This window comes from Hyperoodon ampullatus (assembly GCF_949752795.1).
Source record: "Hyperoodon ampullatus genome assembly, chromosome: 8".
Lineage (NCBI taxonomy): Eukaryota > Metazoa > Chordata > Mammalia > Artiodactyla > Ziphiidae > Hyperoodon > Hyperoodon ampullatus.
Window position 1 is genome coordinate 44,842,778 of NC_136921.1, and position 27,578 is coordinate 44,870,355.

At 39.7% G+C, this 27,578-nt stretch overlaps 1 protein-coding gene across 1 annotated transcript in view; it reads right to left on the reverse strand.

Annotated features, from left to right (window-relative positions):
- Positions 1–211: 211 nt before the first annotated feature.
- LOC307057494 (endonuclease V-like) overlaps positions 212–27,578 on the reverse strand; it is a gene marked incomplete at both ends in the record, with an annotated part of 37,798 nt that continues 10,431 nt past the window's right edge. The window contains 2 exon segments of the mRNA XM_079710688.1: positions 212–303; positions 306–1,065. Of these exon segments, the coding sequence (XP_079566814.1) occupies positions 212–303; positions 306–1,065 (852 nt within the window).

Genomic DNA, 27,578 nt, shown 5'->3' on the forward strand with positions numbered 1-27,578 from the left:
ATGAGGCAGTTATCAAGTGCAGGAAAAATAAGAGGTTGTACAAAAAAGGAGAGGTAATCACATTACATTACTCAGCTATGAGTAGTATGTGCAAAAAAAGAATAACGCAGACATTGAATTCTGATTCAATGAAAATGAGAAGATGGGTGGAAGGAAAGTGTATGAGAGGCTGTGTGAGAGGGAACAAACTCTCAAGCCCCATGATAGAAAGTCAATGGATAATTTCTAAATCTGCGGGCTCTTCTGAGAGTCCCTGGGGGCACGGCTTTGGCCTCTGTGCTTTCTTGCTCCTTTCGGCCGCAAGGCAGGGGCCCCTTGGACTCCCAGGGTCCTGCGGATGTAGTCTGGGGAGCGGATGTCAGCCTGGTGCAGGGGCTCCAGGATCTGAAACTTGCAGCAGCCATGGGTCAGGCGCACGGCTGCCTCCAGGCTCATTTTGTGCCCCACAGAGACATAGAGGGGCTTGGTGCTGTGGTCGTGGCTCTTTAGCACCATGCCCAGGATGGTCCCGGAACCTCCCATCAGAGGAAATGAGTCTCCTCCAGCCTTCAGGAGCCGTATCTTCTCCTTGTGCAGAGCGTTGTTCTCCAGCCCGTCCACCTGCAGGAGTTTCTTGGCCACCCCGATGCTGGACAGGTATGTGAGGACACCAAGGTGGCAGGCCACCCCAAAGCCTCGGTGGTGGAGCACCCCATTTCCATCCACAAAAAGGACCTGGGGCATGAGGCGGGACTCCTTCTGCCGCAGGCACTGTACCACGTCCACCAGGAAGGGCACCTCTTGGAAGGCCAGGAAGCCTGACACATAGGGGTCTGTCAGGCTCACCATGTGACAGTCCTCATACATCACCTCAAGCTCAGGGTAGCTGAGCACCACCAGGGAGGCACAGGTGCTGACACCGTCGCCCTTCACAAAGGACACGTCCACGCCCCGGACCCTCTGCAGGCCCAAAAAGGCGGGGTCCCGTTGCCACGCCTCCGTGTCCCGGTCCACGACAAGGGTCTTCAACAGGGCTTGCTCCCGTTTCCAGAGCGACAGTGTTTCCTCTGGCAGCCTCCCAGCTGCCTTTCAGGCCGTGGCGCGGCCCTCCATCATTATGTTTTAATACCAGCAAAGGGTGATGAGGCTCTTCCACTGCCTGGTTTTCCCTAACTCATTAAAGCATAGAACTATCAGAAGTCAAAATGCAGAGAAACACCAACATGGAGTCCCCACATGTGCTGGTAAATGTTGTTCCTTCAAAGCAGAATTACGTTTAGGGAACTTGTATAGAAAGAAGGTCAGAAACTGAGTTTTTTTCTTTTATGTTTGTTGGTGTGTGTGTGTGTGTGTGTAAAGGACATAGTTTCTGCAATAAGTCCAACATTATGCTGGAAATTTAAATGTTTTATTTCCTAATTGTCATAATAGCTCTGCTGGGTAGTAATTATTGTGTTACCCCATTATACAGTGTAGGAACCTGAAGCTTGAGTAACTTGCCCAAGGTCATATAGCAAGGAAGGTCACAAGACAAAGAAAGATCTTGAACCTCCAAAGTTCATGATGTTTCCATTATACCATGCTTATAAAGAAACATGGAAAGAAATTAATACATAAAAGAAAGATATTAAATATTAAAACTCCCATGACAATTTTTTCCTTTGCAATCTCAGAATTATCCAGTAGGCTGTACCCCTGAATCAGTTTTCTACTGAAACCCCAAGCCATTAAACAGTGATTTTCTTAAGTGCTTCAGTTTTTTTTTTGTTTTTTTTTTAATTTTATTTAGTTTTGGCTGTGTTGGGTCTTTGTCGCTGCGTGCGGGCTTTCTCTAGTTGCGGCTAGCCGGAGCTACTCTTCTTTGTGGCGTGCAGGCTTCTCACTGCGGTGGCTTCTCTTGTTGCGGAGCAGGGGCTCTAGGCACATGGGCTTCAGTAGTTGCAGCACACTGGCTCAGTAGTTGTGGCTCGCGGGCTCTAGAGCGCAGGCTCAGTAGTTGTGGCGCGTGGGCTTAGTTGCTCTGCGACATGTGGGGTCTTCCCAGACCAGGGCTCAAACCAGTGTCCCCTGCGTTGGCAGGCGGATTCTTAACCACTGCACCACCAGGGAAGTCCCCCGTTGTTTTTTTTATATATAAATTATTTTAAATGAAGTCTGTAACAATAATTTACAAATTTTTATATGTACACCTGAAAGTCAAAAGAAAATATTGTTTTTCATGCATTGGTTTTAGGTCCTTAACTGATATTTTAGATTAAAATAGTACCCTATTAAAATTGTTTGTGAAAATTATTGATGCTTCCACAGCCAGGGACAAAGGTTTATTTTATTCCACCCCTGTGAAAGCCAAGCCCTTTTATCACAGGCTGCCATACAGGCTTAACTTGATTTGCAGAATTGTGATTAGTTTATCAGTATGGCTCCAAATGTAGCCAAGGCACAGTTATTTTAGAATCACGTAAGACTGTGGTTCTCAAAACATGGTCCCCAACCAGCAGCATCAGCATCACCTGGGATCTTGTTAGGTAAACTCTCAGGCCCCACTCCAGACCTATGAATCAGAAACTCTAGATTCTGAGGTCCAGAAATCTGTATTTTAACAAGCCCTCAGAGTGATTCTGATACACACTAAAGTCTGAGGACCACCAAACTAGGATAGTTATTGAAAGTAGAGATTTCTGCTTCTCACCCAGACTGAATCAGAATTTCTGGGGTCTAGAAATTTATATTTTAAAACAAATATACTAGTGATTCTTAGACACAAAAAAGTTTGAGAACCACACTGGTCCATTTGGTGTGATTTGAGAGAACAAGAAAGGATCCTTCCCTTAACATCTCTCTCCACTTATTGATCAAAAGTTAATTAATTTGTAGAATTAAGCAAGGATATCTTCATTAGTTTCTAAATTCATTAAGTCATAAATATTTTAGAGTGAATTTATGTTATTATCTTAATGGGAGAACTAGGAGAGTGGGCAATTAAAAGGGAGGATGGGGGCTTCCCTGGTGGCGCAGTGGTTGAGAGTCCGCCTGCCGATGCAGGGGACGTGGGTTCGTGCCCCGGCCCGGGAGGATCCCGCATGACGCGGAGCGGCTGGGCCCGTGAGCCGTGGCCGCTGGGCCTGCACGTCCGGAGCCTGTGCTCCGCGACGGCAGAGGCCACGGCAGTGGGAGGCCCGCGTACCGCAAAAAAAAAAAAAGGGAGGATGTTACAAAGAGAGGCTATAAAAGCATAACTTGAATACTTTGCCTTATAGTCACCTAAGATCTGAATTCAGATACAGTACCTCATATTTTTCATTAGGGGGATGTCAGTTTCTGTGTAACATCTTCAGCATCACATCCTTTGGCCAACTCCCACCCCCGAAAAAGAGAACCTAAGTCTACTTGGCAGTAATCAAGCAATACTTATATTCTGAGTATAGGTAATAATGTATTGTGGTGTTTATTTGGTGTGGGGGTTTTTTGTTTTTTGTTTTTTAGTGTAAATAGAACCTATATATTCAAGGGCAAAAAAAAAACAAAACATAAGCACATAGGAAAATTAATCTCATTTACTTTGTAATATCACTTAAACTCTTTTCAAACAGTATATACTCAGCCAACTGACCAGACTAGGTTCTATTTGACTTCCTGTTGCTTCAAAACAAATACAGATACAACATGGATGATCCTCAAAAACATTACATGTGAGAGAATACAGACACAAAAGGACACATGTTGTACGGTTCCGTTTATGTGAAATATCCAGAATAGGCAAATCCATAGAGATGGCAGATTAGCTGTTGTCAGGGGCTAGGGGAGGGGGTAATGTGGAGTGACTGCTTTTTGAGCAGGGGTGATGAAAATGTTCTAGAACTAGATCGGTAGTAATGGTTGCACAACATTGTGAAGGCACTAAATTGTACACTTTAAAATGACAAATTTTATGTTATGTGTGTTTTCCACAATAAGAAACAAATACATACACAAAATAAAATCTTCCCTCAAAGGATGAAGATTGATAGTACTCAGGATATAGAAAAAGATGAGCCGTTGGAGTAGAAGGGAATTCCAATAATATACGCCAAAGTGTTTTAAGCAGTGACAGTAAATTTGGGAAGAGTCAGGTTACAATGTTAAAAGCCAGCTCTCACTTAGATATATCCTTTGGCTTGCCAAAATCTAAAGCAAAAGCAAACAAAGCTAAAAATCCCTTAAAATCTCCCCACAAACAGCTACAGCACAGCATATGTTGATATAATTGTGATTAACACATTCATAGGCCAATCAGAGCCCCAAGAGGTCTTCTTACTGGGTGGGGCTTCCTAGGCAGCAGCCCACAACTGGTTTCTCACGTATCTCCACGGAAGGACATGGAGTGGGTTTCATGACTTATCCCTACCCTGACCCCTTTGCCACCAAGCCCCCAGGGCAAATATGGTCCCTCCTATGAAGAAATGTAAGAATGAAATCTTACACTGGCATTAATATAATGCCTATCAGTGTCTATGTAACTAAAAATAAAGGCTATTCTCACTTTAATTTACTCCTTCAGAGAACTCAGAGATATTTACAGCTGTGACCTCAATTCTTGCCCTTTTCTATTCTCCCTCCTACTGTCTAGAAATCAAATTGCCCTCCTAAAAATTCATCATGTCCCATCAGGTTAAGATTAAAAACTTTGTGTCTGAACGCTTCAACTGAAAAACTGGAGAAGGTTGTGAACTGCTTTGGAATGAGACAAAATGGTGTCTGCTGTGCCTTCTGAAGAAGGGCTGCTCTTTGTGTGGGCGATTTTGTGAAATTCTGTGTCACCCACGCTACCCATTACAATGCTCAAAACATTCACATATCTGATGCAGAGGAAATGTAGCTGGTGCTGTATTTATTCCTGTTACCTCCTGTCTTGAAGCAAAATGCCAGTGCTTCATGCAGCCCGGAGTGGTAAACATCAGCTGGGAAGAAGCCTTTATTTAGGGAATTTATCACAAAATGAATTTCTGAAGACCAATATTAAGAAAGTGGAAGCACTGTTTACAAAGTATACCATTGGTGAAAATAGATATTTTTTTTTTTTTTTTTTTTTTTTTTGCTGTAGGCGGGCCTCTCACTGTTGTGGCCTCTCCCCTTGCGGAGCACAGGCTCCGGACGCGCAGGCTCAGCGGCCATGGCTCACGGGCCCAGCCGCTCCGCGGCATGTGGGATCTTCCCAGACCGGGGCACGAACCCGCGTCCCCTGCATCGGCAGGCGGACTCTCAACCACTGCGCCACCAGGGAAGCCCGAAAATAGATATTTTTAATGGTGAATTTCTGATGCATTCATGAGCAGTATCACTTCTATTGTGGTCTCCTATATTCGTAAATGATACACAGATTATTCCACTTTGGATGCCCACCAACTGTGTGCATTCATAAAACAGATTTTTGTGCTGTTAAGGAGACATAATACAGGCTGAGGATTTGATACAGTGCTAATAAAATTAAATTTTTAAAAAGACCTGCCAGATGGGTAAGATGTTTGCCCTATATTAGTGACTATCATTTTGATGTGAAATCCACTTTAATGAACACCTGACAAAGAAACCTTTTAAAGGAATGATTATCTTTGACATGAATATATTCAGCTACTGTTTATACAATGAAATCTTAACTAGCTGGTAAAAATGGCACAATATTACGATGAGTATAGATAACACTATATAAAGAAAATGTAAAGGCTGCCTGAAGAGTTAATGACTAATTCTCTTGTCTGAGCTGGTGCTTCAGTGACGATTTGCTCTGAGAAAAGCTTATGTTTATGGTATTTTGGGTGCAGTCTGTACATTTGAATTATACCTAGGGCCTCATCAATGCTGTGTATAAATTACAGAAATTACCAAAGCAAGAAAGCTTTATGTTTGCATTCTATTTTCAAATACAAGGTAAGATAATTATAATTTATTACCCAGTAACTGTATTTTATGTCTTAAAATTGAAAAATAAGGTATAAAATGGAAAGTATTTGAGTATGAAGGTAATGATACTTAAAAATGTTGACCTCATTGCATTTTTCACCTTTAGATGACATGCTAAAGCAAAGGTAAATAACTATTTTATTATACAGTGCTCTAATTATGTTCAGAGAGAAGGAATGAAAACTATAAATGGTTATAAAATATAGGCCATAATGACAGGTTAAGTTATTATTAGCCTGAAGAAAAGAAGGCTAAGTTTTGAATTTGTGAGTCCACAACTAAAGAAAAGATATGTAAACAGGCAATCTATTCATTGTTCTTCATTTCCACAGAAGACAGCAGTTACATTAAATCGGTTAAGTAAAGAACATTCTCAGCAGTGTGGCAAAGAATAACAAAAGAAAATAAAAAATACTTCTCCTTGATGATTTTGAACAAAGAGGACATGTACTATAGGTAAAAATTTCCCTAGTGGCTGAGATTTGAATGATATGCTTCTTGCTGATCATGTGATTCTATGGAAACCTATTCTCTAAAATAATGCAATACTGTGTTGTCCCAAGCAGGTGGAAATGTCTTTTGTGTTTAATGTAAATTAAATGGTTTTAGCATTGAACTACACTAATTTAGGAAGGTCCCACTGGTCATCAGTGAAATCCAAATGAGGACTGTGCATTCTCAGTGTCTCCCAGTTAATCATAGAGGAGGACATCCGGGAGAAGTTGGGAAATGTAAACAAAAGGATTGGAAAATGGATAAGGACATTAAATAAAACTATTTTAGAACAATGATTTTCAATCTTGGTTGCAATTATAAACATTTGGGGAAGGTTTTTCAAAAATACCAATGCCTGAGTCCTGCTGGCTTGGGCTACGACCCTGGCATAGGTCTTTTTAGAGCCAGGTATGATAATCACTGTTTAGGACTTTTAAGGATCTTCAGTGCTCAAAAAATCAAGCAAAATATGATGTAAAAAAATCTCAACACCATCTATTGTTTCAGAGTATTTTTTAAACATAAAATACAAATAAATACTATCAACTGCCCATCTAGCCACGGACCCATGATTGGTATGATTTAGTAGAAGTGTATGATGTAGTACTAAGAAGAAGAGCAATGAATCAGAACAGGTGCAACCTAGCCCTGGCTCCACCATTGGTGAGATGTGTGACTCTGGACAAGTTACTTTTTCACTCCGGACTTTAATTTCTTCATTCATAAAGTGAGGGAACTAAATGGCCTTCAGGTCTCTTCTGGTTTCCTGATTCTCTGGCAATATGTGATGATTGTGCAGCTTTTTGCAGGAATCTGTGCTTAAAACATATTTTCCAGTTTGAAAGTTATAGCAACAGCCTTACAATAGACGGTATCAAGGTATCTTACTAATTCTATTTCAGTATATTTCTAATAACCAGTTTTTTTAATTGAGGTATTGTTGGTTTACAATATTATATTAGTTTCAGGTGTACAACATAGTGATTCAGAATTTTTATAGGTTATACTCCATTTAAAGTTATTATAAAATATTGGCTATATTCCCTGTGCTGTACAATGTATCCTTTTTCTTATTTATTTTATACATAGTAGTTTGTACCTCTTAAAACCCTACCCTTATCTTGCCCCTCCCCACTTCCCTCTCACCACTGGTAACCACTAGTTTGTACTCTATATCTGTGAGTCTGTTTCTGTTTTGTTATATTCATTCATTTGTTTTATTTTTTAGATTCCACATACAAGTGATAACATACAGTATTTGTCTATCTCTATCTGACTTATTTCACTAGGCATAGTACCCTCCAGGTCCATCCATGTTGTTGCAAATGGCAAACTTTCATTCTTTTTTTATGGCTGAGTAGTATTTCATTCCGTTTTGGGTGTGTGTGTGTGTGTGTGTGTGTGTGTGTGTGTGTATCACATCTTCTTTATCCATTCATCTGTTGATGGATACTTAAGTTGCTTCCATATCCTGGCTATTGTAAATAATGCTGCTATGAACATTGGGGTGCATGTATCTTTTTAAATTGCTTTTGTTTTCTTTGGATATATACCTTGGAATGAAATTGCTGGATCATCTGGTAGTTCTACTTTTAGTGTTTTTGAGGAACTTCTGTACTGTTTTCCATAGGAACTGCACTAATTTGTATTCCTACCAACAGTGTACAAGGGTTCCCTTTTCTCCACATCCTTGCCAACATTTGTTATTTATGGTCTTTTAGACATTCTGACAGGTGTGAGGTGATATCTCATTGTGGTTTTGATTTGCATTTCTCTAGTGATTAGCAGTGTTGAGCATCTTTTCACATGTGTGTTGGCCATCTGTATGTCTTCTTTGGAAAAATGTCTATTCAGGTCTTATGCCCATTTTTTAATAGGGTTGTTTGAGGTTTTTTGATATTGAGTTGTATGAGCTGTTTGTATATTTTGGATATTAACCTCTTATTGGTCATCATTTGCAAATATTTTCTTCCATCCAGTAGGTTGTGTTTTCATTTTGCTGATGGTTTCCTTTGCTGTGCAAAAGCTTTTAAGTTTAATCAGGTCCCACTTGTTTATTTTTGCTTTTGTTTCCTTTGCCTTAGGAAACAGATCCAAAAAATATTGCTACGATTTATGTCAAAGAGTGTTCTGCCTATGTTTTCTTCTAGGAGTTTTTTGGTTTCCAGTTTCACAACCAGTTTTAAATGACTATTGACCTAAGTCAACTCATCAAGTTGAAGACAATATTATGACAGACTTTATGCATGTGTAACTCAGCAAATATTTTTGAGCACCTATTGTGTTCCAGACACTGTTCTAGAAACTGTGATGATGCAAAGATAATAGAGACACAGTCCTTATTGTCAATAAGTTGATGGTTCTGTAGAAAAGACAAAATGAAGAATGGAGTCCAAGTTTTTTGACCTTTAAAAAGCACATACTTTTCTATCAATGTTCCCACAAACAATAGCAATAGCCCTTGGGGAGAATTGTGGGAAATCTGTTCTTTTACTGGATTTGCTTCCCAAATAAGTTCTATAAATCTCCAAGGAACACTTCCATGTTCCACAATCTGTCCCGATGATCACTGACCAATTGACTAGCCATCTTGATCTGGACGTTATAGCTCCATATTCCACAGTTTATTTTTTGATGTCCTGTAAGTGCCTTTTAGTGCTGCTGCTGCTCTTCTTTGCTTCACACTAGATGTGTGCACAAAGTTCTCCCTTAATTCCGCAGAGCACAGCCAAGCCTACTGAAATACTTAACGCTTAACTGAAGGCTTAGGGATAATTCAAGCACAACATAGAAAGTACCTTTTAACTCAGCTGCCATTAAAAGAGACCTGCTACTCTTAGGATCTTCCATCAATATTAAATATAAATAAATTGATATTGTATGTCAGAGACTGTTCCATGTGGCAGGTCACCCCAGGCATCTACACATTGTGGAGTTTCTACACTTACCTCTCCTTTGTCTATTAACTGGGAAGAAGTCTGCCCTCTCCCAGTCCATGCCCAGGCCTACTTCATCTCCCACCCAAGGATGATTGACAGTGGAAACACCCAATTCCTTCATCCTCACCCAGCAGGTACTCTTTAGCCTCAGGGGAATAGACAAGACAATGCCACAGTTTAGAAGACATACTTCAAAGTCTGGGTTATTCAATAAAAAAACCCATGGGTGCATTGCCAAGAGTTCAGCCATGGTAAAGCTGTTCCAAGGCCATCCCAGATCTTCACTCTAACACGACGTTAAGTGAAAGCCCGAAATGGACTGTTCCAAACCAGTCTGTGAGAAAAAAATTCTTTTATAAAAGATATACATATCTCCTGGGTCAGGGGTGGGAGGTGGGTTCAGAGGCAAGATTAAATACTTAGGAAAAAACTTAACATTATCTGTCTCTGTCTCTGCAAGGGTGTATTTATGCTAAAGACAACAGAATGTACAATGATCAGTGGCTTGTTTCACATCTCTGTCTGAAGTACTAGCTTTCAGATTAAAGATGACTTAATATTTTTCTCCAAGAACAATGGTGGTTATTATGTTTATAAAAGTATTCTAGTGATTTTCCTAAAGCAAAAGAATCTGCTTCAAAGGTGAATGATTGTTTCCACTACTAACATGTTTTAAATGATCTTTCCAGTTAAGAAAAAACAAACTTGATTTCATTTTAATACCCTACTATAAGGGTGAGAAAGGCCCCTATTTAGACTGGGGACAGTAGGAGTGAGAACAGAGGAGCCATCCAGGACAGAGAATGACTGAAGAGAGTGCTGAAGTTTGGGTAGGAGCCAATGACCTGAGGTAGGGAGTCAGGAGAGCATGATTCAGACAGGTGGAGCAGCATTTGTGAAATCTTAGAGACCAGAGAGGAGGGTGCCTTCAAGAGGAGGTGACATTTTGGGTGCGAGTTCGCAGAGGGAGTGACATTTTAGTTGGGCAGTTTTGACATTTGCACCTATTTCGTGACTCTAAAAGTACCAAGCCATTAAACTTTGATTTTTGAAAATCACTAGGTAATTTGTATTGTAAAGTGTAAAACAGACACTCTCACTCCCTCTCTTATGCAAAGTTGGGAGGGCGGCACTAGGGAGGGATGGTTAGGTTGAAACTACAATGAATTGTTGCAGACTCTATCAAAGACTACGTAGTTTGTAAACTATGTCCAAATGGACATATAAAGTCCTCTTTCCTAAGGTTTTATCATGGAAGATTCTCTGTACCTAATACTGTACCTGTAGGTATTCTATATACTTTTAATGAATGAATGAATGAATCATTATGGGGAGGTTATGAAGGATTTTAATACAGTTCCTTAAATAAGTGTCTCATTTCTAATCCTCCCAACCCCAAATAAGAGATTCAACTACCTTAATGAGATAATCTCACTTACATTATCTCATTTAATCATCATAACAACCCCATGAAGTACATAATGTGATTTTCATTTTATGGATGTAGAAACCTAAGCTCAAGGTAAGTGATCCACGGTCACAGGTTAGAAATGAAAGAAAGTGGGTTTTGAATCCAGGTCTGTTGCTTCTGGTTCATTAATTCAATAAACATCCACTGAAGTATGTCCACAATTTCTCCTATTGAATCCTCAGTCGAAGCAACCGACTGTTGAAACTCTAAGCCACATGAGGACAAGTACTTAGAAATAGACCCCATTATTGACTAGAACCATTTTGTGAACTATATTAAAACCTCCCAATATCTGTCACAAATAAAGAATTTGGAGGGATTCTGATTGATCAATTGTATTCTATGTCAAACTGTTCTACTCTGAGATATAAAGAAGGGTTGATTGCCTTTAGCGGCCTCAACCTCTGTAAAGGTTATGATGCCTCCCCGTCTCCTCAACCTCTCAAACATATTTCAAAAAAATGTTTTAATCTGATTTATAAAATCAGTGTAATGTAGTTTATTAAAGTATACTTCTCTCTCCTAATGACAGCTTACATGCTATTTTAACTTTTTGTGGTACCCTAAGCACATACTTAAATTTGCTCTTTGCTTAATCCAGTCTGGGATACCAGATGCATTTGTACATTTTCTTTGGCATTGTGCTCTACTTGTATACTTGTTGATTAATTTGGAAACCAGAGATCAGTTGATAAACTAACCTACTGGATAAAGGCTATAATTTTATTCTCAAGTGGAAAGAGATTATGGTCTCCTGGGCTTCGAAGGGAGTAATACAAGCTACAGAAGCTTCTTTGCTTCTGCTCCAGGTGGGTGGAATGGTTGATGTGGTGTGGTGTGGTATGTAACTTGTGTGCCATAGACATCTTGTTCAAAAATTGTGGCCTGTGTATTTTGGTATAGGAAATTTTGACGCTTTTGAACATAAAATGTCTGAAGAGGTTCTTGCTTCCTCCAGTGAACTAGAAATCAACATTTTTGAAATAATGCCCTTGCCATCTTGAAACTTGAGCCTTGTTGGTAGATGGAGGGAATGAAAGTGTCCACAGAACTGAGAAGTCATTGTGAGACCAAAAATTGAGGCAGACAGCTCCATATAATCAATGGATCAGTTTATCATAGGGTAACTTACTCACAGGGTAGGATCTGGATTGGGTGGACAACAATCTGGAAGCATTCGCAGCTGCACTCCTCACCACTGAGGGGCCATTGGATAATTTTATAGTTAACCTGGGGTATGAAAGTAGGTGCTTGGAAGCAGGACATGCATTCCTAAATCAAGATTTATGAGTGGGTAACTAGTCTCGTGCTCACCAGGAATATGTCAGCAAGGGTTTCCATCATTGTTTTGGGACTAACAGAGCATAGAGGCCACCTGGTCCTAATGATTACTAAACAATACCTGTTAACTGCAAAGCCCTTGATGACAGAGAAGTGATTTACCACACAGTACAGTCCTGGGTAGGGTCAGTGAAAGGACAGGAGGAACTGTAAAACACAAGGTTGTGTCAGTTATGCTAACAGCCATATAAGCCTTCATTAATTATTTTTAAATCAGTGGTGGGAACTGTATAATCTTATAATTGTAACCTACGAATAAAGCTGTCTATACTCTTCTTAAAGAAACATACTACAAGCAATCTGAAATATATAATTAATTAGCAATTAACTAGAAAAATTATTAGACAACTAATACTCTATTGTATCGATAAAGACAGATAAATCTTGAGTTACAAATTAAGTCTTGTGTTAAATTTCTTTTCTTTCTTGAGGGTAAGGGGAAATCAGAACACAGAAATATTTTAAAATATCAGAACCATTATATTATGGAGGCAAGGAATCCAGATATTTTCCTGACATTGAGCAGTGCAAAATTTGGTTTGAAATATCCTGAACTCTGTGGATGTCCTGGCTCTGCCATTTTCTAATTGTGTGACCTTAGGTAAGTCACTTCTTTAAACTTCAGTTACTTTATCTATAAACCAAGTATAATAATAGTACCTACTTCTAGGGCTCTTTTAAGGGTAAAATAAGAAATGCAGTCAAGTATATAGCATAATGCTAGAATCTTGGACATTGTGTATGTTCAATAAATTAAATACTATTATAATTATTTTATTAAAAACATTTTACAATTTGTAGCACTAGCTGTTCTAATCAGAACCATCTGTCAAAACTGAGAGTCAAGTGAGATCTGTATTTTCCTCCACAGTACCAGAGGTAACGACCTCCCTCCACAGATTCCCCACACAGCACTTCACTCATACTTAAAGACTAGCATCTGATGTCTATAGTCAGAAATGACTATGGCTAGCTAGAAATGTCTGAGCCTGTCTTTCCCACTAGATTATAAATTCTGAAGGATACGGACCATATATTTTGAATTGAATTTTAATTGCATCCCCAACTGCAATTACACTGCCTGCATATAGTTTAATGACCAGCAAAGATAAAATTTTAGTCAACAGTCCATCTCTGCAATCTTGAGTTGTACAATGGAACAACTGGGAGGGAACCTCCACCTGACCTGTCTCTAGTCGGGGACCCAGCACTCTAGGATGAATGCTAATGGGGGTCCTATATGGAGCTGCAGGGTGAGAACCTTCAAAGGGTGGGAAGAGGACCTGGGCTTTGCTGGTCTCCAGGAGGAAAGGAGTAACCAGAACTCCTGATGTTAGCATGGTTGCTGGCACCCTGTGTCTTCCTAGGGGCCAGCCACCAGACCCCACTTTGCCCCAGTCACTGTCTGCTCTTTGCAAAGAATATTTGTGATGTATTATGAGACCTGAAGTCCTATTTCTGCTAATAAATCTGCTTCCCTTCTAAACATACATACTCATGCACAGGTACACACACAACCACATGCAACCACATGCACCATCCTCCTCATTCAATGTTAGTCCTGACCTGAACTATAATTGGGCTCTTTATAATACCACTTGAATTGTGTAAAACTCCATGGAAATAAAATTAGAAAAGCCCATCATGTGGTGTGTTTATTGTAATGCATAGGTATATCCATTTTAGAAGTGAGTGGTATTTTACATGGCTTTTTGGTATTACTTGAGGATAATGATTACTTCAGACCTTTTTGCTGATTTCTCCGTAGTGTTCTGGAGAGAAATTTTAGACATAAGTTATATAAAGATCTGAACACAATTCTGTCAATTCAATTCACCATATCTCTTTTGAGCTTCTGTTACAAAGAATTGAACTAGGCAATATTGGGGATACATAAACAAGTAATAGGGCATAGTCCCTCGTCTCTAGAGAGGCCATAATTTAACATCATCACCATTGTCGAAGTGTATTTCTTAATGATTCCATCATACACAGTAAGCTGGATGGGGTATGAAGCTGGTTAAGCAAACATCAAAGCCTCCTCAAATCCTCTTTTTTTTTTTTTTTTTTTTTGCGGTACGCGGGCCTCTCACTGTTGTGGCCTCTCCCGTTGCAGAGCACAGGCTCCGGACGCGCAGGCCCAGTGGCCATGGCTCACGGGCCCAGCCGCTCCGCGGCATGTGGGATCTTCCCGGACCAGGGCACGAACCCATGTCCCCTGCCTCGGCAGGCGGACTCGCAACCACTGTGCCACCAGGGAAGCCCCTCAAATCCTCTTTTGAAAAAGAAAATGTATATAAATAAATAAATAATAATATGCAAGTTCCCAAGACTTACTCTTGACAAGCAACACAAACACCAAAAATATGAAATACGTTCAGTTAAAAATTATAGTGAAGCCTAATTTATCCAGTATTATCAAAGAATGAAAATATTTATGTTTTAATTTTTCTGATAATGGAAATGTTATTCCTTTTAAAGCACCAAATCTTTTAAAATATTAACCAATGAAAGGTGTTTTTCTTTCTAAAATGTATGATCTATTTCCCCTGTGTTGTAAAATTATATATCCTGAACTAAATCTAACATTTTCTTAGTGAGACTGGAATATCATTGTGAGCATAGTATGCTGTACTGTAAATAGGGAACTTTTCAGGAACAATATTGAGGTGTGCAGAGCTATTTTTCCATACTAAATGGACTCAGACTATACTTTTTTGGTTCATCTTTTTACTTATTATAAGTATTTTTAAAAATCTTGTTCCCTTAGTGGTTTAACTGTCCCACTAAGTTACTATTGCTCTGCAGTAAACCACCCCAAATTTAGTGGCATAAAAAATTATTTTATTATGCTCTCAGATACTGTAGATCAAGAATTAAGAAAGGGTGTGTGGAGACAGTTCTCTGCTCTACCACACCTGGCCCCTGAGCTAGGAAGACTCAGGTGACTAGCAGTGACTTTAATAGAGCTAGGAAGACTCAGGTGACTAGCAGTGACTTTAATAGCTGGAATCTGGAACAGCTGGGACTGGAGGATCTCTCTCCATGATCACTCACTCACCTGTCTGGCACCTGGGCTGGGACATCTAAAGGCTGGTCTCAGCTGCAACTATTGACTGGAACACCTCTACACATGGCCTCTTAACATGGTTTAAGATTTGCACAGCATGGTGACTGAGTTCTGAGAGGGAAAGCCCCAAAATGGGGCTTCCAGAGGGTGAGAAACAGGTGGAAGCTTCACGGCCTTTCCTCATGGCCTCAGAAATCATACAGCACCATTCTTTAGCAACAAATGAGTCATGAGTTCAGCCCCAAATTCAAGGAAACAAGATTTAGAGTTTACTTACTAATGGTGCAGTGGCAAGGTTACAGTGCAGGAGAGCATGAGGGATGGGAGAGATTGCTGGGACCATCTTTGAAAAATACAATCTGTCAGCAGCCATTTCTTATGGTTATTGACATATCTCCCCTGTAGGCTTCCCAAACGCTTAAGGTTTCAGTTCTAAACTTCTGAAATGGCAAAACAAACTAGCTTTCCAAAATTGAATGTAAAATCAAATATGCAGTCATTTAGCTGAGGCAGTCATAAGGGTTCTCTTATGAATGAGGTGACTGAGTTTTAATATATGCACCTGATGGTAGCCACTCTGGCTGCCCTGAGGCTTTTCCTCACTGTTTTCCAAATAGTGCAGCCAGTGACAGAGGCCTCAGGAGAAACCAAACCTGCCAACTCCTTGATCTTGGACTTCCAGCCTCCAGAACTGTGTGAGGAAATAAATTTTTTTTTTTTTTAATATAATAGTGTTTATTTTTACTTGTTGACAGTTTTGCTTTATCTATTTATTTATTTTTGGCTGTGTTGGGTCTTCGTTTCTGTGCGAGGGCTTTTTCTAGTTGTGGAGAGCGGGGGCCGCTCTTCATCGCGGTGCGCGGGCCTCTCACTATCGCGGCCTCTCTTGTTGCGGAGCACAGGCTCCAGACGCGCAGGCTCAGTAATTTTGGCTCACGGGCCCAGTTGCTCCGCGGCATGTGGGATCTTCCCAGACCGGGGCACGAACCCGTGTCCCCTGCATTGGCAGGCAGACTCTCAACCGCTGAGCCACCAGGGAAGCCCCAGGAAATAAATTTTTATTGTTTAAGCCAGCAGTCCCCAAACTTTTTGGCACCAGGAACCGGTTTCGTGGGAGACAGTTTTTCCACGGACCTGGGGGCGGGGCGGGGGGCGGTTCAGGCGGTATTGGGAGCGATGGGGAGCAGCAGATGAAACTTCGCTCACTCTCCCGCCTGGTGCTGACCTCCTGCTGGTTCCTAACCGGTAATGGTCCTCAGCCCGGAGGTTGGGGACCCCTGGTTTAAGCCATCCAGTTGTTGGATTTCTATATGGCAGCTCCAGATGACTTACACTGAATGACTGACTTCTCAGAGGACGTGGTCCTTGTCCTACTGCTCTACTGCTCCTCTCATCTGTGCTCTTCTTTCTCTGCCCATGTATTCTCATGCTCCTATGCCATTGCTTATGCTATTCCTTCTATGTAGAAGGTTCTTTCCTCTGTGTCTGGGCCTATTGACTCATCTCTCAAGACTCAACTCAGATGTCATCTTTTCTGTGTTTTACTTAACCATAATCACTACATCTCTGTGCACATACCTTGATTTCATCATTTTTGATATTGAATGATAATTAGCCATCTCCGAGCCCCTCCCCCTTGCTATAGAACAAGGTGTTTGAGGGGAGGGACTGCATTCTGGTTCCCCCAGTTTCTTATACAGAGCCTGGCATTAGTAGGTGCTCAATACGTTTGTTGATTTAATACATTATACTAGAAACCTATAAAATTTAAGACCTGGACGACACCTTGCTGATGATCTAATCCAGACTCTCATTTTACAAGTGAAGAAAATGCAGTCTGAAAAGGTTATTCAGACAGATATTCTAAAGGAAATTACCATCATGCTTCTAGTTAGTACCAAAAAGCATCCTGAAAGGTAATAATTTGGGGGGATGATTGAACAATTGAAAAGGCACGAGCTCATACAGCTGAGAATGGGAATGTGTTCCAGACACTGGGTAGGGCATCCAGGAAGGTTTGGAGACAGAGATGGATGACTGAGCCAATGTCTGCACATTAAAAATTTGTTACTGTGATTTGGAAGGTCTGTTCACAAATCTTCAAAAAAACCTACACATTAAATTTTATTATTATTATTATCTATATCCCCCAATTTTTCCTACCTAGTTTTCGATGAATAGGTTGTAGGAGACACAAGCTATAGCTTTATTTAAACATAAATTCCTTTATTTTCTGAACAAACCATTGAGAATTGTGCTGCATGTATATCCTGGTAAGTGCAGATAAGTTAAAATAATAAAAGCACATTTCCTCTCTTATCTCAGTATTCCCACCCAATTAAACCTTGAGTAAGAGCAAAGATATCAAGCATCACCTTACAGTTTATTTTTCCTGACAAAATTCCAAGGATAGGTGGGGCTACCATTTTTGGTCCCTCATCCATCTTCCCACAGAAATACTTTACATTCAATCCATAGGGGAAAAATGCTAAGAGCTGTGAGAGTATGATTAGTCTCTTGTCTCCTAAAACCTATTGACTATTTGGACTCCAAAAAATAATATGTGAGAAAAACCCATTTGTCTTCTGTTCTTTGAATGGTCTTTATGTCTAAAGAGATAAACAAAACAAAAAAATAAACATAACAAACAGCAGAAAAGGCACAAAAGAAGTCTAAAATTCCATGTTTTCATTATGAAGATGATATTATCAATACATAAACATCACAAGGGGCTGTTGTGAGACTTTAGTCAGGTGACATAGTAATGAGCTTATTTCAATGCGTGGCACTTCCTGTGTGAGTGCTCACAAAGCTGTAAAATGCTTGCTGCAAACATTTGCTAGAAATTCCATGTGGCAGTATCACTTTCCAAGTGGGTGAACTTGTGATAATTACTTAGGTTTATGACCCTCAGTTTTCTTACCTGTTAAGTGGGGAAAATGATGCCTTTCTGTGGCGTGGTTGTGAAGATTTGGTGAAATGATAAAAGAGAAGGGTACACTGCCAGGCACTTCACAAAGGTAGGCTTCCTTTTTTTTTTTGAATTTTTGAATTTTATTTTATTTTTTTATACAGCAGGTTCTTATTAGTTATTCACTTTATACATATTAGTGTATACATGTCAATCCCAATCTCCCAATTTGTCACACCACCACCACCCCCCGCCACTTTCCCCCCTTGGTGTCCATACATTTGTTCTCTACATCTGTGTCTCAATTTCTGCCCAGCAAACCGGTTCATCTGTACCATTTTTCTAGGTTCCACATATATGCGTTAATATACGATATTTGTTTTTCTCTTTCTGACTTACTTCACTCTGTATGACAGTCTCTAGATTCATCCACGTCTCTACAAATGACCCAATTTCATTCCTTTTTAGGGCTGAGTAATATTCCATTGTATATATGTACCACATCTTCTTTATCCATTCGTCTGTCGATGGGCATTTAGGTTGCTTCCATGACCTGGCTATTGTAAATAGTGCTGCAATGAACATTGGGGTGCATGTGTCTTTTTGAATTATGGTTTTTTCTGGGTATATGCCCAGTAGTGGGATTGCTGGGTCATATGGTAATACTATTTTTAGTTTTTTAAGGAACCTCCATACTGTTCTCCATAGAGGCTGTATCAATTTACATTCCCACCAACAGTGCAAGAGGGTTTCCTTTTCTCCACACCCTCTCCAGCATTTGTTGTTTGTAGATTTTCTGATGATGCCCATTCTAGCTGGTGTGAGATGATACCTCATTGTAGTTTTGATTTGCATTTCTCTAATAATTAGTGATGTTGAGCAGCTTTTCATGTACTTCTTGGCCATCTGTATGTCTTCTTTGGGGAAATGTCTATTTAGGTCTTCTGCCCATTTTTGGACAGGGTTGTTTGTTTTTTTAATATTGAGCTGCATGAGATATTTATATATTTTGGAAGTTATCCTTTGTCCGTTGATTCATTTGCAAATATTTTTGCCCATTCTGAGGGTTACCTTTTCGTCTTGCTTGTAGTTTCCTTTGCTGTGCAAAAGCTTTGAAGTTTCATTAGGTCCCATTTGTTTATTTTTGTTTTTATTTCCATTACTCTAGGAGGTGGATCAAAAAAGATCTTGCTGTGATTTATGTCGAAGAGTGTTCTTCCTATGTTTTCCTCTAACAGTTTTATAGTGTCCGGTCTTACATTTAGGTCTCTAATCCATTTGAGTTTATTTTTGTGTATGGTGTTAGGGAGTGTTCTAATTTCATTCTTTTACATGTAGCTGTCCAGTTGTCCTGGCACCACGTATTGAAGATACTGTCTTTTCTCCATTGTATATCCTTGCCTCTTTTGTCATAGAGTAGCTGACCATAGGTGTGTGGGTTTATCTCTGGGTTTTCTATCCTGTTTTATTGATGTATATTTCTGTTTTTGTGCCAGTACCATATTGTCTTAATTACTGTAGCTTTGTAGTATAGTCTGAAGTCAGGGAGTCTGATTCCTCCAGCTCCGTTTTTTTCCCTCAAGACCACTTTGGCTATTCGGATTCTTTGGTGTCTCCATACAAATTTTAAGATTTTTTTGTTCTAGTTCTGTAAAAACTGCCACTGGTAATTTGATAGGGATTGCATTGAGTCTGTAGATTGCTTTGGGTAGTATAGTCACTTTCACAATGTTGATTCTTCCAATCCAAGAACATGGTATATCTCTCCATCTGTTGGTATCATCTTTAATTTCTTTCAACAGTGTGTCTTATAGTTTTCTGCATACAGGTCTTTTGTCTCCCTAGGTAGGTTTAGTTCTAGGTATTTTATTCTTTTTGCTGCAGTGGTAAATAGGAGTGTTTCCTTAATTTCTCTTTCAGATTTTTCATCATTAGTGTATAAGAATGCAAGAAATTTCTGTGCATTAATTTTGTATCCTGCAACTTTACCAAATTCATTGCTTAGCTCTAGTAGTTTTCTGGTGGCATCTTTAGGATTCTCTATGTATAGTATCATGTCATCTGCAAACAGTTACAGTTTTACTTCTTCTTTTCCAATTTGTATTCCTTTCATTTCTTTTTCTTCTCTGATTGCCGTGGCTAGGACTTCCAAAACTATGTCAAATAATAGTGGCGAGGGTGGACATCCTTATCTTGTTCCTGATCTGAGAGGAAATGCTTTCAGTTTTTCACCATTGAGAATGATGTTTGCTGTGGGTTTATCGTGTAAGGCCTTTATTATGTTGAGGTAGGTTCCCTCTATGCCCACTTTCTGGAGAGTTTTTATCATAAATGGGTGTTGAATTTTGTCAAAAGCTTTTTCTGAATCTATTGAGATGATCATATGGTTTTTCTTCTTCAGTTTGTTAATATGGTGTATCACATTGATTGATTTGCATATACTGAAGAATCCTTGCATCCCTGGGATAAATCCCACATGTTCATGGTGTATGATCCTTTTAATGTGTTTGCTAGTATATTGTTGAGGTATTTTGCATCTATATTTTCGGTGACATTGGTCTGTAATTTTCTTTTTTTGTAGTATCTTTGTCTGGTTTTGGTATCAGGGTGATGGTGGCCTCATAGAATGAATTTGGGAGTGCTCCTTCCTCTGCAACTTTTTGGAGGAGTTTGAGAAGGATGGGTATTAGCTGTTCTCTAAATGTTTGATAGAATACACCTTTGAAACCATCTGGTCCTGGACTTTTGTTTGTTGGAAGGTTTTTAATCCCAGTTTCAATTTCATTACTTCTGATTGGTCTGTTCATATTTTCTATTTCTTCCTGGTTCAGTCTTGGAAAGTTATACCTCTCTAAGTATTTGTCTGTTTCTTCCAGGTTTTCCATTTTATTGGCATAGTGTTGCTTGTAGTAGTCTCTTAGGATGCTTTGTATTTCTGTGGTGTCTGTTATAACTTCTGTTTTTCATTTCTAATTTTATTGATTTGAGTCCTGTCCCTCTTTTTCTTGATGAGTCTCGCTAATGGTTTATCAGTTTTCTTTATCTTCTCAAAGAACCAGCTTTTAGTTTTATTGATCTTTGCTTGTTTTCTTTGTTTCTATTTCATTTATTTCTGCTCTGATCTTTATGATTTCTTTCCCTCTACTAACTTTGGGTTTTGTGTGTCCTTCTTTCTCTAGTTCCTTTAGGTGTAAGGTTAGATTGTTTATTTGAGATATTTGTTATTTCTTGAGGTAGGATGGTATTGCTATAATCTTCCCTCTTAAAACTCTTTTTGCTGCATCCCATAGGTTTTGGATCGTTGTGTTTTCATTGTCATTTCTCTCTTGGTATTTTTTGATTTCCTCTTTGATTTCTTCAGTTATCTCTTGGTTATTTAGTAACATATTGCTTAGCCTCCATGTGTTTTTTTTTTACATTTTTTTCCCTGTAATTGATTCCTAATCTCATAGCATTGTGATCAGAAAAGGTGCTTTATATGATTTCAATTTTCTTAAATTTAACGAGGCTTGATTTGTGACCCAAGATGTGATCTATCCTAGAGAATGTTCCATGCACACTTGAGAAGAAAGTGTAATCTGCGGTTTTTGGATGGAATGTCCTATAAACATCAATTAAATCTATCTGGTCTATTATGTCATTTAAAGCTTGTGTTTCCTTATTAATTTTCTGTTTGGGTGATCTGTCCATTGGTGTAAGTGAGGTGTTAAAGTCCCCCAGTATTATTGTGTTACTGTCGATTTCCTCTTTTATAGCTGTTAGCAGTTGCCTTATGTATTGAGGTGCTCCTATATTGGGTGCATATATATTTATAATTGTTATATCTTCTTCTTGGATTGATCCCTTGATCATTATGTAGTGTCCTTCCTTTTCTCTTATAACATTCTTTATTTTAAAGTCTATTTTATCTGATATGAGTATTGCTACTCCAGCTATCTTTTGGTTTCCATTTGTATGGAATATCTTTTTCCATCCCTTCACTTTCAGTCTGTATGTGTCCCTAGGTCTGAAGTGGGTCTCTTGTAGACAGCATATATATGGGTCTTGTTTTTGTATCCATTCAGCAAGCTTGTGTCTTTTGGTTGGAGCATTTAACCCATTCACGTTTAAGGTAATTATCGATATGTATGTTCCTGTGACCATTTTCTTAACTGTTTTGGGTTTGTACTCTGTGTTTCCCACTTAGAGTAGTTCCTTTAGCCTTTATTGTAGGGCTGTTTTGGTGGTGGTGAATTCTCTTAGCTTTTGCTTGTCTGTAAAGCTTTTGATTTCTCCATTCAATCTGAATGAGATCCTTGCTGGGTAGAGTAATCTTGGTTGTAGGTTCTTCCCTTTCATCACTTTAAATATGGCATGCCACTCCCTTCTGGCTTGTAGAGTTTCTGCTGAGAAATCAGCTGTTAACCTTACGGGAGTTCCCTTGTATGTTATTTGTCATTTTTCCCTTGCTGCTTTCAATAATTTTTCTTTGTTTTTAATTTTTGCCAGTTTGATTACTATGTGTCTCAGTGTATTTCTCCTTGGGTTTGTCCTGTATGGGACTCTCTGTGCTTCCTGGACTTGGGTGGCTATTTCCTTTCCCATGTTAGGGAAGTTTTTGACTATAATCTCATCAAATATTTTTTCAGGTCCTTTCTCTCTCTCTTCTTCTGGGATCCCTATAATGCAAATGTTGTTACATTTAATGTTGTCCCAGACATCTCTTAGGCTGTCTTCATTTCTTTTCATTCTTTTTTCTTTATTCTGTTCCACAGCAGTGAATTCCACCATTCTGTCTTCCAGGTCACTTATCCGTTCTTCTGCCTCAGTTATTCTGCTATTGATTCCTTCTAGTGTAGTTTTCATTTCAGTTATTGTATTGTTCATCTCTGTTTGTTTGTCCTTTAATTCTTCTAGGTCTTTGTTAAACATTTCTTGCATTTTCTTGATCTTTGCCTACATTCTTTTTCCGAGGTCCCAGATCATCTTCACTATCATTATTCTGAATTCTTTTTCTGGAAGGTTTTCTATCTCCACTTCATTTAGTTGTTTTTGTGGGGTTTTATCTTGTTCCTCTGCCTTTTCATCTTGTCTATCTTTCTGTGAATGTGGTTTTCATTCCACAGGCTGCAGAATTGTAGTTCTTCTTGCATCTGCTGTCTGCCCTCTGGTGGATGAGGCTATCTAAGAGGCTTGTGCAAGTTTCCTAATGGGAAGGACTGGTGGTGTGTAGAGCTGTCTGTTGCTCTGGTGGGCAGAGCTCAGTAAAACTTTAACCAGCCTGTCTGCTGGTGGGTGGGGCTGGGTTCCCTCCCTGTTGGTTGTTTGGCCTGAGGCAACCCAGCACTGGAGCCCACCCAGGCTCTTTGGTGGGGCTAATGAGGACTCTGGGAGGGCTCATACCAAGGAGTACTTCCCAGATCTTCTGCTGCCAGTGTCCTTGTCCTCATGGTGAGACACAGCCACCCCCCGCCTCTGCAGGAGACCCTCCAGCACTAGCAGGTAGGTCTGGTTCAGTCTCCTATGGGGTCACTGCTTCTTCCCCTGGGTCCCAATGAGCACACTACTTTGTGTGTGCCCTCCAAGAGTGGAGTCTCTGTTTCCCCCAGTCCTGTTGAAGTCCTGCAGTCAAATCCTGCTAGCCTTCAAAGACTGATTCTCTAGGAATTCCTCCTCCCATTGCCAGACCCCCAGTTTGGGAAGCCTGACGTGGGGCTCAGAACCTTCACTCCAGTGGGTGGACTTCTGTGGTATAAGTGTTCTCCAGTTTGTGAGTCATCCACCCAGCATTTATCGCATTTTATTTTATTGTGATTGTGCCCCTCCTATCTCATTGTGGCTTCTCCTTTGCCTTTGGATGTGAGGTATCTTTTTTGGTGAGTTCCAGTGTCTTCCTGTCGATGATTGTTCAGCAGTTAGTTTTGATTCCGGTGCTCTCGCAAGAGGGAGTGAGAGCACGTCCTTCTACTCCGCCATCTTGAACCTGGTATCTAGGCTTCCTTTTGTCTAGTGGACAAACTTGGGTTCTACTCTTAGCTTTTTTTTTGTCAACTAATTCCCTAATGACTTTGGGTAAGTCATATCAGGCCTTTCGAGCTCATTTTTCTCACACAAAGTGAAGAGTTGGACCAAGTGTATCTCTTTTAATTGTAAACTTCTTAGCAAAAGGTGACCCCCTCAATGGGGCCATCAGTGATCATTTGAACTTGCCTTCCTCTTTTCTCCCATTGCTTGTTGGGGTCGCTGTGAGACCTGTGTTAGGAATCTTTGTGAGATGATGATGAGTGACTTGTCTACAGATAGGGAGAAATTTATCTACATGCATGGATACTTCCAGAAAATGTTGAGATCATTTTAAGTCAATAACACATAAAGATAAAATGTTCAGTTGTATCTTCATGGCCTAGCCTGGTAGCAGCACAATATTTCTCTTGGTTGGTCAGATTCAGATACCTTCAAGTACCCAACCCTAAAACCCCCAACTTCCCACACTTTGTAGGAGCCATTGGGTCAGCATTTATGCCTGAGAAAAATGGAGATTCGAGAGTTAACTTGAAAGGACTTAACTGTAACATTAAAAAAAAAAATCAACGAGAACAGAATGTTGAAAGCAGGAATTTCAACCTCTAGGTTGACTGTTTAAATTGCCCAGGCTTGGGATTTCCTGTGTCTCTGCCAAGGTGGAAACTTATGAAAATGACTCCATTTTCTCCTTTGTATTTTGGAGGGAAGGTGATAAAATGTCCAGGGTATCAAATCCTACTTTTCCCTAAAGTATGCAAGAATTAATGGATAGCTAATGAATACAGATTCTATGATATATTGAACACGAGTTGTCTTCAATGATGGGAAGAAAATTCCTTAAGAGTTTTCGTTTTCTAGAATATAAAGGGGACATAATACAGAATGAAGAAAAAACTTCCAAAAAGTAAGAATGTCCCTCTACAAAGAACACTGAAGTGAAAAGGAAACGGCAGTGAGAAAGGATGGGGGTGGAAGATGATTCAGCCAGAGGGGGCTGGGTGAGTACTGTGGGCTGGCCTGCCGAGGTGTGAAGTAGGCGGGCAGCTATGACTAGCATTGAATGGAAGATAATTAAGAACAAGTTGGTACCAGTAACTGCCAGGGAAGGGAAGAGAATATATCTAGAAAAAGCAGCTCTTTATTTCAATGCTGAATTAAAACACCTACCCATTAGAGGCTTGAGAATTTCATTTTGAAATGAAAAAATATTTGCTGTAAACAGAATGCAGATGATTGTGAAATTGTACATGCTTGCTTCTAATGTTGTGATGGAAAAGTTTTTAAATGGCATAAGTGTGCTGTATACTTCCTTAGAAAGAAACATATACGTTAAAATATCAATCATTTTTTCAAAGGAAAAAGCATTGCTGTTCAAAGCCATTCATCACACAAGCTATCAAGTTTCAGTTTGGGATCAGCTACACATATATATTTCTGAATCTTTTTCAAGAGAAAGGACTGCAAATTTAGCTTCCATTGTCCTTTAAATAGCTTTCTGGATTGAAGAGCATTATAATTAAACTGCACCAAGTGTCACTGCAGAGAAGCTTCTAAATTATGGGTCTGAGTGGGGGTGAGAAATGCTATTTGATTGCTTGACAATCAAAATCAGAAGATGTTCAGATATGTACAACCCACATTTACTGTAGTTATATCAGATGGAGAAGAAGTGGGAGGAATAGGTGTAGCCTTGAATTCAGTAATCACTTGTTTATCTCTCTTTTGAAAAAAATTTTAAAGAAAAACTATTCATAAATACTCAAACTGCATAGTCACAAATAGTTGGTTTTTTTTTTTTCTGTACGCGGGCCTCTCACTGTTGTGGCCTCTCCCGTTGTGGAGCACAGGCTCCAGATGCACAGGCTCAGCGGCCATGGCTCACGGGCCCAGCCGCTGCGCGTCATGTGGGATCTTCCCGGACTGGGGTACGAACCCGCGTCCCCTGCATTGGCAGGCGGACTCTCAACCACTGCGCCACCAGGGAAGCACATGAATAGTTTTGTGAAACAAAAGACATATTAGCAAGTAATCAGTCCTTTCAGTGTGTCCCAGAAATAGGTTGTGAAATAAATGGACATGGATATCCTCAAAGTACTCTCAAAGTTTTAAATCTAGTACATTTAACTCTCCAACAATTACTTTATTTCAAATATAATGTCAGAAGGGATATTCATAAGAGCTCTGAAATCTACTTGTCACACTATTTTGCACTGTATTTCGCCCAGCTCTTGGTTCCCCTGAAACTCTCCTTTCTCTTAAAATGGGAAGGAATGTGTAGGAGATGCTCTCAGGACACTGCTCAGACATTTCAGAACCATTTTTGCCTCTTAAAGAAGCCCAAAAGTTGCCTCTTGGAAAGAAGCTGAGAATTTAATACTATACCAGCACGCTTACACAGTGTGTGACACCCTGTTAGGTAGTATATACGAGAACAAACGTTAAACATTTGACTGGGAAATGTAGAAGCCTGAAAACTGTCAGGCTGAAAATGAAGACATAGTACATTTTTCGTGATCCTTTCCCAAGTGAAAAACTAAAACCATAAATTTTCCATATAATACATATATTATATGTGTAAACAAAATGATCCCATGTCCTTTGGATTGATCCTTTTTTTAACCTTTAACTAAAAATGGCTCTAGTTTCCATCTCACATAAAAGGGAAAGTCCAGTCTCCTCCTACACCCCCCAGATTTCTGGGGGTTTTCCTTCTCCTGGGCATTTTTCATTCCAGATTCTCATTAGTGGCTTTGTGTACCAGTTGACAATTTTCTTCCTAAATAAGGTGAGTGAAATGTTGGATTTATTCAAAGACAATTAAGCAGTTTAAGAATTGGATTGAATGATTCTTTCTAAAAAGGGAGATTTCTAGACAGGTTTACACGACAGTATATGGTCCCATAGAGTGAAGCTTTAGATGCCATAGAAAGACACTTTCATCTCAGTAAAGGGAAGATATTTCTGTGGGTCAGAGATTTCTCAAGATATTCTCTAGGGTTTAGGAATGCAGTAAGTCCCTCATCTCTGGCGTTATTCAAGTATTCACTGGCTTCATTAACTTGAAATCAACTCTCAGAAGCAGACCCTGAGATGAAGATTCACATACAAGTAGCTTATCTGGCAGGTGGTCTCAGGAAAGAGTGGTAGGAGATGAAGAAGTAAAACAAAAAAGGATGTTGGAAATAAAGGATATACTGTCACACAAGAGTCCACTGTGATAAAAGGAACTCTAATTTCACTTGGGAATTCTGGTGGCCAGTGTAAAATACTCACCTTAGTTAATCCCCCAACGAGCTGAGAGAGCTGGGATATTTATACACGAATTTCCATCAATGGTCGTTGAAAGCTACTCCAGGAGGGTATCATTCTCCTGCCACTTCCGGCCTGCCTGGTGGGAGGGGGGCAAAGCCGGCACTGGGGTTTCAAGAAATC